The 12,147-nt window shown below is 62.7% G+C and overlaps 2 protein-coding genes across 2 annotated transcripts; both read left to right on the top strand.

Annotated features, from left to right (window-relative positions):
• Window positions 1-538: 538 nt before the first annotated feature.
• On the top strand, window positions 539-6,459 carry PARP3 (poly(ADP-ribose) polymerase family member 3). Its single transcript, XM_087824552.1, has 11 exons — window positions 539-784; window positions 1,454-1,635; window positions 2,264-2,389; window positions 2,599-2,803; window positions 3,012-3,149; window positions 3,232-3,458; window positions 3,699-3,842; window positions 4,046-4,132; window positions 4,383-4,560; window positions 5,702-5,857; window positions 6,290-6,459. The coding sequence occupies exons 2-11, from the start codon at window positions 1,456-1,458 to the stop codon at window positions 6,457-6,459; spliced, it is 1,611 nt and encodes a 536-aa protein (XP_087680678.1). The 5' UTR covers window positions 539-784; window positions 1,454-1,455.
• Window positions 6,460-10,920: 4,461 nt separating this feature from the next.
• On the top strand, window positions 10,921-12,089 carry GPR62 (G protein-coupled receptor 62). Its single transcript, XM_087824691.1, has one exon. The coding sequence runs from the start codon at window positions 10,921-10,923 to the stop codon at window positions 12,034-12,036; it is 1,116 nt and encodes a 371-aa protein (XP_087680817.1). The 3' UTR covers window positions 12,037-12,089.
• The last annotated feature ends 58 nt before the right edge of the window (window positions 12,090-12,147 follow it).

Genomic DNA, 12,147 nt, shown 5'->3' with positions numbered 1-12,147 from the left:
GCACTCACGTGGCTGCGGATGCCCCCCGCCACCACCACCGCGGTCTGGCCACACCCCGCGCGCTGATTGGTCTTCACGGCAGGGAGGGCCCCGCCCCCACAGCTCCATTGGTTCCTTTGCTAGACTCTGCCACGCCCCCGAGCACCCATAGGGTAATCGCCTGAGGCCACGCCTCCTAGAGCTCCCGTAGGCTTCCGCGCCCGGCTCTTCCTGCCCAAAGCCGGCGCGCGTGCGCGCCGCTACCTAGCGGACGTCTAAGGAGGAGCCTTCTCTGTGCTTTTGCCCCTCGGACGCTTGGGGGCGCCCGAGATGCGGGGCTCCGAGTCCCAGGACGTGACTCCACCCCGTCGGGGGCGGGCACGAGGGTGCGCCAGGCTGGCTCTGGGTAACTGGAGGGGGGATCCGGGCAGCCCCGGGGAAGGGCAGGCGGTGCCCACACCTAGCTCAGGGTGGCCGGGCCGCCGGGGGGCACGCGTGGCACGCCTCGGGCCGCGGGAGCGGCGCTGCGGGCGCGCCAGCCCCCTGGGCCTCGGCAGTGTGCGGACAGAGTGTCCACCCGTCCGTGGAACAGGCCACACGCGTCGGCCTGACCCAGCCTCTGACTCACCGGACGGGAGGCCAAATAGCAGGAATCCTGCACCGGCTTTTCCCCGCCTCTGGCGATTGTCGGGAAGTCCCTCCCTAAGTCGCACTTGAGGCTTACAGAGGGTTGCTGTTGGGGCCCCTTATAACTGGGACAGCCCTGGGAGGTCCCGATACTGGGCCCGGTGGCGGCTTCTCTTAGGTGAGTGCCCTATGACCCTGGTCCACAGTCCTTGGAAGGGCAGGGCAGGGCAGGGCAGGGCAGGGCAGGGCAGGGCAGGGTGAGACTGCCCTCGCCCGCTGGCAGTTCAAGGCCGCTGGGACTCTGGCTGGCACCCCAGAACTACTGAGCTCACTGGGAAGGGTTTCTGTGTCACTGGGTCCCAAGTTCTGGAGGGACAGACCTGGGCCCAGGGGTGCTGCCCCCAGCAGCCACTGCCCAGTCTCCTCCATAGCTGGGGTGACTCAGCCCAGCATCTGTGCCAAGTCCGAAGCAGCTGAGAAGGGGGAAGAGCAGGCAGAGCCCGGAGAGAGCTCCGGAGGGAGGAGGAATCCGTAAGTGGGGGGGAGGGCTTGCCTTTCACTCTTGCTACCACCTGGACAACCTGGAGAACCAGAGACAGGAGGGAACCACTCTTCCCTGACCGAAGCGGGCACACTGGACAGGGGCCTGTCCTGGCGCTGGGGACCACAGACAGGGGCATGTCCGGGGTGCAGAGACCTGGTTGGGGTCTGGGGCTGGGAATGTGAGATGGAGGCAGGGGGAGGCGGTGGGAGCTCCCCAAAGGGCAAACCCAGGTTGGTGCAGTACCAGCCAGGTGGGGTGCAGAGGCCATGGGAGCCTGAAGCCCCTCTCGGTGCCCCACAACAGCCATGGCTCCCAAGCGCAAGCCCCCTGGGCAGTGTGAGGGCCCCGAGGAGAAGAAGGGACGGCAGGGGACAGAGGAGGACAGCTTCCACTCCACTGCTGAGGCCCTCAGGGCTGCACCCGCAGAGAAGCGCGTAGTCCGGGTGGACACTGCGTGTCCACTCAGCTGCAGCCCAGGGGCCCAGGTAAGCTGTAGTCCCCAGCCAGGCCCAGAGCCTCCTCCCTCCTAGGTACACGTACACTCGGACTCGCTCCTCTCCCCACCGGGGCTTTGCTCTGGCCACACAGCTCAAGGTTCCCAAGTAATCTATGGTCTCACAAGACCCCAAAGGTCAGGCAGGGCTACATCCCATCAGATCTGGGCAGCTACTCTTAAGACTGCAGGGCAGGCCCCTGAGCTTCTCAGGCCTCCCCCTACCACACTTAAAGCCGGGCACTGACACCCCCCCAAGTCCACCCAGGGCTCACCTATGTCCCCTCAAACCAGCCCCACAGGGTAAGGCTATGTCCCCATGGGATCCCTCACAGGCCAGGGTTGTGTCCCTGTGAGACCTCCCAGGGCAGACTCATGTCTCAATTCCCCGACCCAGAGCACAGCCAGGTCCTCCCAGAACCTCCCCCCACTGCCCGAGTTTAGCCATGTCCCCTCAGACTTTGTCCCCTGGGCAGAACTATGCCCCCCTCAAGCCCTCCTAGACAGGGCCTCCTCTGACACCGTAGTGCAGTGAGACCCCTGTTGGGGTGCAGCCGGACACTCCGGCCCACCCTAGGGCAGCCACGCCAGCCTCCCCTGCCCACGCTCCCTGCGCCCAGGTGCACGGAGACTATGACTGCACCCTGAACCAGACCAACATCGGGAACAACAACAACAAATTCTACATCATCCAGCTGCTGGAAGTCGGGGAGCGCTTCGCCTGCTGGAACCGCTGGGGCCGCGTGGTGAGTGCCCACCTGCGCCCGCCTCCCCTCCCCGCGGCCTGCTCAGCACAGGCCCCTGCTGCCCAGGGTCCCCGCAGCATGCTCAGGCCCAAAGGCCACAGATGCTGATGCCCGGGCGCTCGGCACAAGGCCTGGCACGACAGAGGCCAGCGGGTGTTACCGCGGGTGGGCACTGAGGTGGGCATGCCCCTAAAGGCTGTCAGTTGCAGGGAGAGGTGGGCCAGTCAAAGCTCAACTACTTCCCGTCACTGGGAGATGCAAAGAAGGATTTTGAGAAGAAATTTCGGGACAAGACCAAGAACAGCTGGGCAGAGCGGGACCACTTTGTGGCCCACCCCGGCAAGTACACACTCATCGAAGTGGAAGGAGAGGGGGAGACACAGGAGGCGGTGATGAAGGTGAGGTGCCTGGGAGAGTGGGAGGCCCCGGGCCCAGGGAGGGAGCCCGGGGACCCAGCCGCCTGGGCTCTGGGCTCCGCCACTGCCAGCTGTGCAACCTCAGACCCAGACCTCCCCTCTCTGGCCTCCATCTGGCCAGTCTCCGTCTAGTGCCTGGCCCTGCTCCAGCTGCAGGTGCCCTGCCCCGCTGCTCCTGCCCACTACCTGTGCCCTCTGCCCTCTGCCCCAGGTGGACGGAGGCCCAGTGAGGACCGTGGCTCAGCAAGTGCAGCCCTGCTCCCTGGACACGGCCACACAGCAGCTCATCACCAACATCTTCAGCAAGGACATGTTCAGTGATGCCATGGCCCTCATGAACTTGGGTGCGGGGCCAGGGGCCGGGCAGGGTGGCGGGGGCCCGGGGGTGGCAGCCGGCTGAGTCTCCCACTCTCCCCTCACCCCCAGATGTGAAGAAGATGCCCCTGGGAAAGCTGAGCAAGCAGCAGATCGCACGGGGCTTTGAGGCCTTGGAGGCCCTGGAGGTGGCCCTCAAAGCCCCTGAGGACGGTGGCCGCAGCCTGGAGGAGCTGTCCTCTCACTTCTACACCGTCATTCCCCACAACTTCGGCCGCAACAGGCCCCCGCCCATCAACTCCCTGGAGCTCCTGCAGGCCAAGAAGGATATGCTGCTGGTGAGGCCGGCGGGTGCGCGGGCAATGGGTACCAACCAACCAGACTGGGCGAGGGAGCCGGGGGACAGGTGGCCGAGCAGGCAGAGAGGTGGACTGTGATGGGCAGACCGAAGGACAGAGAGATGGGGGGGCAAACAGGTGGACAGACCAGTGGGGTGGCCGTGGACACGGTCATGTGGGAGGGAGAGGGGAGGCGGGAGGTCAAGTGGACAGACTAGCTGCCAGTGGCCATCACCTTAGGTGCTGGCGGACATCGAGCTGGCCCAGGCCCTGCAGGCAGCCCCCGAGGAGAAGGTGGTGGAGGTGCTGCACCCACTGGACCGGGATTACCAACTACTCAAGTGCCAGCTCCAGCTGCTGGACCCAGAGACGCCCGAGTACAAGGTGGGCTGGGCCCGACAGAGGAGCCGTGCTAATGGTGGGCACTGTCCCTCTGCCCACCTGCCCTCCAGGTGCCCAGAGGAGTCCCTCATCCTTGGCCTTCTCTCCCTGTGCCCCTAGGGCTTGAGGAGAGCTCTGCGACTGGGGGGCCGGTGGGGGTGCATCCGTGTCTCGCCCCTGGTGCCCAGCTTCTGCTCTCCCCGCAGGTGATCCACACCTACTTAAAACAGACTGGCAACAGCTACAGGTGCCCAACTCTTCAGCATGTTTGGAAAGTGAAGCGAGAAGGGGAGGTGAGGGAGCCACTGGAAGCCCTCCGCTGTCCCCGCCCTGACTCAGGGAGGTGGAGGATCTTGGCTTACGTGTCCCTAACTGAACCATCTCAGCAACTCTGAGAGTTTCCACCGGGCCTGGGGCTTGGGAGCGTATGCGGGAGGGTGAGGGTGGCCAGCGGGCCCCCGGCCTCGGTGGGACCCTCTGAACCGCAGAGAGAAGCACCTGAGCTGGGGTGGCACGGCTCTCATTTCCCCCTCCCACCCTCAGGAAGACAGATTCCAGGCCCACTCCAAGCTGGGCAATCGGAGGTTACTGTGGCACGGCACCAACGTGGCCGTGGTAGCCGCCATCCTCACCAGCGGGCTACGCATCATGCCCCATTCTGGCGGCCGTGTGGGCAAGGGCATCTACTTTGCCTCGGAGAACAGCAAGTCAGCTGGCTATGGTGAGGCGCCCTTTGGGCCCAGCCCTGGGTGGGCATGGGGATTGGGCCCAGTGTTTACCCAGTTTGCGGAGGACCTGGGAAGGCACCCTTGAATACTGACCGGCCAGAGCACACAGTGGGGCATCCTGAGGTTTGGGGGGGACTCGGGGACAGCTTCCTAGAAAAGGCCGTGTGGATAGAGTGAGCGTGCCAGCCAGGCCTGGGAGGGGCTTAGAGAGGTCCCTTCGAGGTAATGCAACCAGGTGGACAGAGACCGGGGGGCTGAGGCAGGTGGGGCCCTCTGAGTGGGGCCTGATAGCGAAGCTTAAGCAAAGGCCTGTGTGGCAGGGTCTCGGGGGCTCATCAGGGTCTTATCCAGAGAGCGAGGGGAGCCCATTTGGATGTAGCAGGACCTCCGTGCCGTAGCCATGGGGAGGTGACAGAAGCTACAGGGAGGCACTGGTCTTGTCAAGCCAGAGGTGATGGGTGCCCAGGCCAGGGAAGCAGGGTGGGGGGGAGGACTCCACGAGAGGGACATGCAGGAGGGGGGATGGCAGCTTTGGGAAAGGGTGGAAGGTGTCTCTGATGACCCCCAAGTTTCTATCCAGAGGCGGCTTCACTGAGGAGACCTCACCAGCCTGGCTCCTCAGCCCAGGCTGACCCCATCATTGGAGGCCACCAGTGCCCACCCACGCTAGACAGCAAGGTCCAAGGGTAGATGGGGCTGAAGTTCTAGGATGTCCAAGGTTGCCAAGGCCAAGGGGTCTGGCAGGAGGGCAGAGGAGCCAAAGGAAGAGTGGAAGGTGGCCTCAGGAGGGCCAGTACATGGGGGTCCCAGGACAGTGGGCGAAGGATGCTAGTGGCAACATCAGCAGAGCGGGCCGGGGAGAAAAGCTCCCGCCCCGGATTTGGTCCCTGGGAGGCCCTGACTGACCTTGGCGAGGGCGGCAGGGGTGCAGAGGCCTGGCCCCCGGGAGCCCAGGAGTGGGGGGAGATGGGAGGGAGCATGGCCAGAGTGAGGAGTATTTTAAGGATGGAGAAAGAAGGAGCCCCTTTCTGCGACGGGGCAGCAACGTGAGCGGAGAGAGCACGCAGCAAAGAGAGACCCAGGGAGTCAGGCTGGAGGCCCAAGCTGCCCGGCCTGAGCCTCCATGTCCCCCAGTTTCTGGCATGTCCTGTGGGGACCACTGCATTGGCTACATGTTCCTGGGCGAGGTGGCACTGGGCAGGGAGCACCACATCACCACCGACAAGCCCGGCTTGAAGCAGCCGCCCCCTGGCTTCGACAGCGTCATCGCCCGAGGCCGCACAGAGCCCGGTGAGCCCCAGTCCTGAGAAGCTGTGGGGGCCTGCGGATAGAGGGGGGGCTGAGATAAGGGACCCGGGTGCTCTCAGGGAGGAGGCGAGCGGAGAAGCGACTGGGGGGGCGGCGGGGGGGGGGAAGCAGGCGTCCTCACTGCAGTCATTCACTTTGTCATTCACCAAATCATTCCTGGGTAGCCAGGAGGGCTTCAAGGAAGAGGTGTCAGTGACTGAGCACCGAAAGAGTAGGTGTTTCCCAGGCAGAGCAACGGGGCGGAGAGTCCAGCCAGGCAGAAGGCCCAGCCCGGGCGGGGGGTCTGGAGGTCGGCAAGGTGGGAAAGCGTGGACACCCCGTGGCAGAAGCGGAGAGCATAGGGGACGGGACTTACCAGTCAGGTCAAGGACGAGTGACCCTTGGGTCACCCCTGGCCCTCGCTGTGCACCGCAGATCCCACCCAGGACACGGAGCTGGAGCTGGCTGGCCAGCGAGTGGTGGTGCCCCAGGGCCAGCCGGTGCTCTGCCCGGAGTTCAGCCACTCCTGCTTCTTCCAGAGCGAGTACCTCATCTACCGGGAGAGCCAGTGCTGCCTGCGCTACCTGCTGGAGGTGCGCCTCTGAGCTGCCCCCGCCCGGCCCGCTGCCGGACGGCCGGTCTCCACCCCCTGGCCTCTGTCTGGTGCCCCCATCACTGCCTCCTGCTCCACAGTCTCCCCGCTGTGCCCCAGACAGCGATCCCCGCTCCCTCCTATCCCTGGCCCCAGCGTCGAGCCTGCCAAGGTGAGGGGCGCGATAGGCCGGCCTTATTACCGCACACGATGCCCGAGCCCATTCAAGGCCGTGTAGCGAGAGGGGCACAGGCTGGGGCGGCCGTCCCCTCAGGCCCAGACTGCGCATCCGAGAGGCGTGATCGGCAGCGGAGGCAGACTCCAGGCACACAGGCCAGCTGATTAAACACTGTTCGCTCACCCCCAGGCTCCGTCTGTGCTGCAGCCCCTCAAGCCTGGGACCCCTTGCTCTCCACAGTGCCCCGCCACAGCACACGGCAGTTCAGGCCCCACCTTCACCCCACCCACCCCGGTCCACCCGTGTCCATCACTGCGACGACACCCCCCCTCTGATCACCGAGCCTCACCGTCAGCTCAGCACTGTTGGTCATCTGGGGACCCGCCTGGTGATTCTGCCCATTGGCCCAGGCACGACCAGGCCAACCGGGGGTGGCTCCCGCCCGGCATCAGTGTGTCTTACAGCTGCAAATTCTCAACCAGCCGAGCACACCCCCGAGGGGGCCCAGCTCTGCCATCAAGGAAGATGCCTGCTAGCACCCTGGCTCACCCTATCCAGACACGAGGGAGTGGGTGCTGGAGAGCAGGTCAGGACCCAGCCCAGGGTCACGCACAGCATCCGGTCATCACAGCTCTTTAGTCTCCTTTCATCTGAAACCGTTTCTCAGCCTTTTTTTCCTCCCACGATGGGGGCGTCCTTGACACTCCTGAAGAGTGTGGGCCAGTTGTTTTGTAGGACGTCTCTCAGCCTTGGCTTGTCTGATGTTCTGTCATGATTAGACTCAGGTCCTGCAGTCTGAGTGGGCACATAGCACACATGACGTCTCCTCGGGGCATCCTGGCAGGAGGGACACGTCCCCTTGTTGGTGATGTGAACTGACTTCAATCGTTTAATTAAGGTGGGGCCGCCGTGCCGGGTCTCCTCGCCACGGTTACCATTCCTCCCATTCCATGCCTCACCATCTGTCGCCCACAGCTTGAAATCCATCAATGATTTTACTTAAATCAGTAACCTGCACCAATTTTTGCCAAGATGGTTGCAAATGGCAGTTCTCCGATTCTATTATTTCTTCTATACTTACTAACATTCCCATTTCTTTATCATCAGTACGGATCTGTGGATTCTTGTTTCATGCCCTGGGTGACAATCCGGGGCTGTCATTTTTTATTTTGAGCCTCAAATTGTCCCTGAGTTGGCCCACGGAAGGTCCTTCGAGCTGACTCCTGTGTCTCCATGATTTCTGAGAACTTCCTATTTTCTGGCATCACCAGATGCTCCCGGCTCGTCGGGCACAGTCCGGGATCAGCCATTTCTCCAAGGAGCCCTAGTTCTCTAGAGTAGGAAATGGTATTTCAAATGTAAGATCTGGGCAGTAGGTATGCTGGTCGGTACTGGGTGTCAATGCTTTTTAAGAAACTAGTAAGTATGGGCGTGGTTCAGTGGTTAGAGCATCGGCCTGGGCACTGGAGGGTTTTGGGTTTCGATTCCCGGTCAAGGGCACATACCTGGGTTGCAGGTTCGAACCCTGCCCCTGGTTGGGGCGTGGGTGGGAGGCAACCAGTCGACGTGTCTCTCCCACATCTATGTTTCTCCCTCCCTCCCTCCCTCTCTCTCTCTCCTTTGCCCCTCTTCCACTCTAAAAATAAATGGAAAAAATATCCTCACTCCTAGAGGATTAAAAAAAAAAAAAAAAGCTAGGAAGTATGTATATGCAGATAAACAAACACACCTATGTCTATTTCTCCAGTTCTAACCCACGCCGCAGGGCCCTTGCATTCTGGCCCCGTTCCATATTTACACTCCCTTCTCTCACAGTAAGAGTCTTGGTTTCCATCAACATCCACATATTTACTTGTCTGCTCAATCCCACGCAAAAAGGAGACTCGGAATTGCTATACCCACGCCACTGCGAAAAACAAACTGTCTAGGCCGGGCTCGAGATGTTCGGAGTCTTCCGGGAGATTATCCTTTCGTCTTTCGACTGAAATGAGTGCGAGACAGCTGAAGTGTGACTGGGTTCCTTATTTAGTGTCTCCCGTCAGGGTGGTTTCGTTACCCATTTGAAACACAGGTAGGTTCACTTGTTTCTGCTGACGTTCACCTTGGGGGGGGGGTCCTCATCCTCAATGACTGATTGATTTTTCAATACACAGAACATTGACATGGTTCCCGAAAGCCCAATCTATACAAAAATGTGTGCTGGGAAGAGTGCTCATCCCCTAGGTCTTTCTCCCCACCCCACCCACCTGCTGTAGGAAGCCAGTTTCTGGTTTGTCCTTCATGTATTTCTTTTGGCAAGTTAAAAAACGAAGAATCAGTTAAACTGAAGTCTTTTAACTTAGTTGAATGATTTTGGAGGAGCATGCGCTCTCCAGCCCACCACAGTCCCCATCCCTCCCTATTGCCATCCCTGGTGCATTTTCTTGCTATTTCCCCGCCAGGCCTTGCTGAGCCCTCCCTAGGCCCTGGTGGCTCAGGGGCTGCCCCAGGCCCGCAGGCCTAACTGGGCAGGGAGAAAGACAATGCCTTATCTTCCCTCTGAACAACAACAAAAGACCTCAAAAATCCAGCTTCACCGCCTAGACGTGAATACCCGCATTGAGGCTGTGGACAGAGCTAGGAAGCAGGTAGCCTGCGCTCCAGGGACAATTCAGCTGTGTGATCTGGGACACATTCCTTCCCTGTCTGGCACCAGCTTCCTCATCTGGATAATAGAGAATTGGGCTGGGGTCCTTTATTTATTTTTTAAATATGTCTACTGACTTCAGAGAGAGGAAGGGAGAGGGGGAGAGAGAAACATCAATGATGAGAGTCATTGATCAGCTGCCTCCTACAAGCCCCCCGACTGGGGATCAAGCCCGTAACCAGGGCATGTGCCCCGACCGGGAATCCAACTGCGATCTCCTGGATCATAGGTTGATGCTCAACCGCTGAGCCACGCCAGCCGTGCTGGGCTGGGGTCCTTTATATCCCAGCAGAAAGCAAGTCAAACCTGGAGGTCCATGCCCTAGTCCCTACCACCTAGATCTGTACTGATGCTGACCCGTGGTGGGTTTTAGGGCCACAAGGATGAGGAAGACACAGACAAGGCCCCTGCTCTCATGGGGCTTACATTCTAGTAAAACATGCTCTGAACAAGCACATGCATAGATATGAAACATAGTATTGGGTAGGAAAAGTGCCTGGAAGAAAAACAGGGCAAAAGGATTAGTGATGGGACCGTGGAATGATCTCAGAGATCGATGGCCACTGAAGGCCTCTCTCAAGCAGAGACCCGAGTTAGGAGAGGGGCAAGCTGTGGACAGCTCTGAGGGAAGACTGTGCTGACAGAGGAAACAGCAAGTGCAAAGGTCCTGAGGTAGAAACCAGTTTGACATGTGAGAGGACCAGCAAGATGCTTGCTACGGCTGGGAGTAGGGTACGGAAGGAGGGGGGTGAGGTCAGAGAGATGAGAGATTCTATTCTGATGACAGGAAGCTCCTGGAGGGCCGAGAGCAGGGTCATGGCCCGATTCGATTTGTTTTTAGAGGGACCCGCTTCAGCCGCTGTGCAGAGAGTGGACTGTAGGGTGTGTGTCAGTCAAGATCAAGTCAGCAAAGCAGGAGTCACTCTAGGTGTTCCAGAGAGGAATCTAATATGGGAAAGGAACCGAACTGCAACGGGGGATGTGAGGCAACCCAGAGATTACCAAAAGCAGAAGTTTTACCACTCTTAGGTTGGAGCGATGATGCAAGGAGAAGGCATCCCAAAGCCCAGGGACCAGGGTCACCCACAGCGAGAGGGGGCTGCCTGAAGGAGAGAGATGGAGAGCCCCAGGCTGAGCACGAGAGGGGAAATATCCTGGCTTCACCCGCCTTCCACCCTCTACTGTCCTCACTCCAGATGCCAGCTTGTGCCTGCTCTGAGCCCCCTCCAGGGGCACCCCCAGCTCTTTCACAGCACAGCCTCCAGCCTCCAGATGGCAGCTACTAGGACCCAGGGGGCTGGTGCCAGGCCCTGCCCCTCCCTTGCCAACTCCATCTGTAAAGGGCAACATCAGAGTGACAGCCAGTACCATCTCCAGCAGGGGCTGAGCTGCTGGGACAGAGAGAGCCACAGTCCCAGCCTTGCACCCCTCCATGGGGCCCTCCAAGGCCCCAAGAGGATGGGGGCCTGGGCAGCAGGGCCAGAGCCTGGGCAGCCTATGAGGTGAGGGGCCAGAGGAGCAAGAGACGGGGTGAGGGGAACGGGGGGAGAAGGGGGGGCCGCTCCATCTCGCTTTCTGTATCCCGACACAGGGCGAAGCCTGAGCGCTGGATGGCCAACACCACAGGGCTCCGCGCCATAGGGCTCCAGGCCACAGAAGTCTCGGGCTCCGTGGGGTTGATCCTGGCGGCCGTCGTGGAGGCGGCGGCGCTGCTGGGCAACGGCGCGCTGCTGTTCGTGGTGCTGCGCACGCCGGGGCTGCAGGAGGCGCTCTACCTGCTGCACCTGTGCGTCGTGGGCCTGCTGGCGGCCGCCTCCATCATGCCGCTGGGCCTGCTGGCCGCGCCGCCGCCCGGGCTGGGCCGCGTGCGCCTGGACCCCGCGTCCTGCCGCGCCACGCGCTTCCTCTCGGCCGCGCTGCTGCCCGCGGGCACGCTCGGCGTGGCGGCGCTGGGGCTGGCGCGCTGCCGCTTCATCGTGCACCCGCTGCGCCCGGGCGCGCGGCCGCCGCCCTGCCTGGTGCTCGCGGCCGTGTGGGCCGCCGCCGCGCTGCTGGGCGCGCTCGCCCTGCTCGGGCCGCCGCCCGCGCCGCCCCCGGCCCCCGCGCGCTGCTCCGTGCTGGCCGGGGGCCTCGGGCCCTTCCGGCCGCTCTGGGCGCTGCTGGCCTTCGCGCTGCCCGCGCTGCTGCTGCTGGGCGCGCACGGCAGCATCTTCCTGGTGGCGCGGCGCGCGGCGCGGCGGCCCCCGCCCCCGCCCCCGCCCCCGCCCCCCGCGCGCGGGCCCCGGCCGCGCTCCGACTCCCGGGGCAGCCGCCTGGCCGCGCTGCCTGCCTCCCGGCCTCGCCGGCCGCGGGGCAGAGCCGCGCTGGGGCCCGCGCTGGCCGTGGGCCAGTTCGCGGCCTGCTGGCTGCCGTACGGCTGCGCGTGCCTGGCCCCCGCCGCGCAGGCCGCCAGGGCGGAGGCGGCGGTCACCTGGGTGGCCTACGCGGCCTTCGCGGCCCACCCCTTCCTGTACGGCCTCCTGCAGCGCCCGGTGCGCCGCGCGCTCGGCCGCCTGGTTCGCCGAGTGCGCCCGCGGGCCTGCGCCCTGCGGACCTGGCCCCCGCGGGCCCTCCTGCAGCGCCTCCGGGGACCTCCAGAGGGCCCTGCCCTGGGACCTGCTGACGCACCGGGGCAAGACCCGGATTTGGCAGGAGGGGAGGCCCTCAGCGCGCCCAAGGCCACCTGAGAGGAGATCTGTCTCACACACTGAACTGAGGCCGGGGAAAGGGGGGTGGTGTCAGAAAAAGGTCCATCTAGCCTCTGGCACAGGTGGTGGCAGGTGCCCTTCTGGCTCTGG

Source organism: Miniopterus natalensis, chromosome 15, assembly GCF_054644295.1.
Source record: "Miniopterus natalensis isolate mMinNat1 chromosome 15, mMinNat1.hap1, whole genome shotgun sequence".
NCBI classification, from domain to species: domain Eukaryota; kingdom Metazoa; phylum Chordata; class Mammalia; order Chiroptera; family Miniopteridae; genus Miniopterus; species Miniopterus natalensis.
Note: the sequence above shows the minus strand (reverse complement) of the source record. Positions and strands in the feature narration are given on the sequence as shown.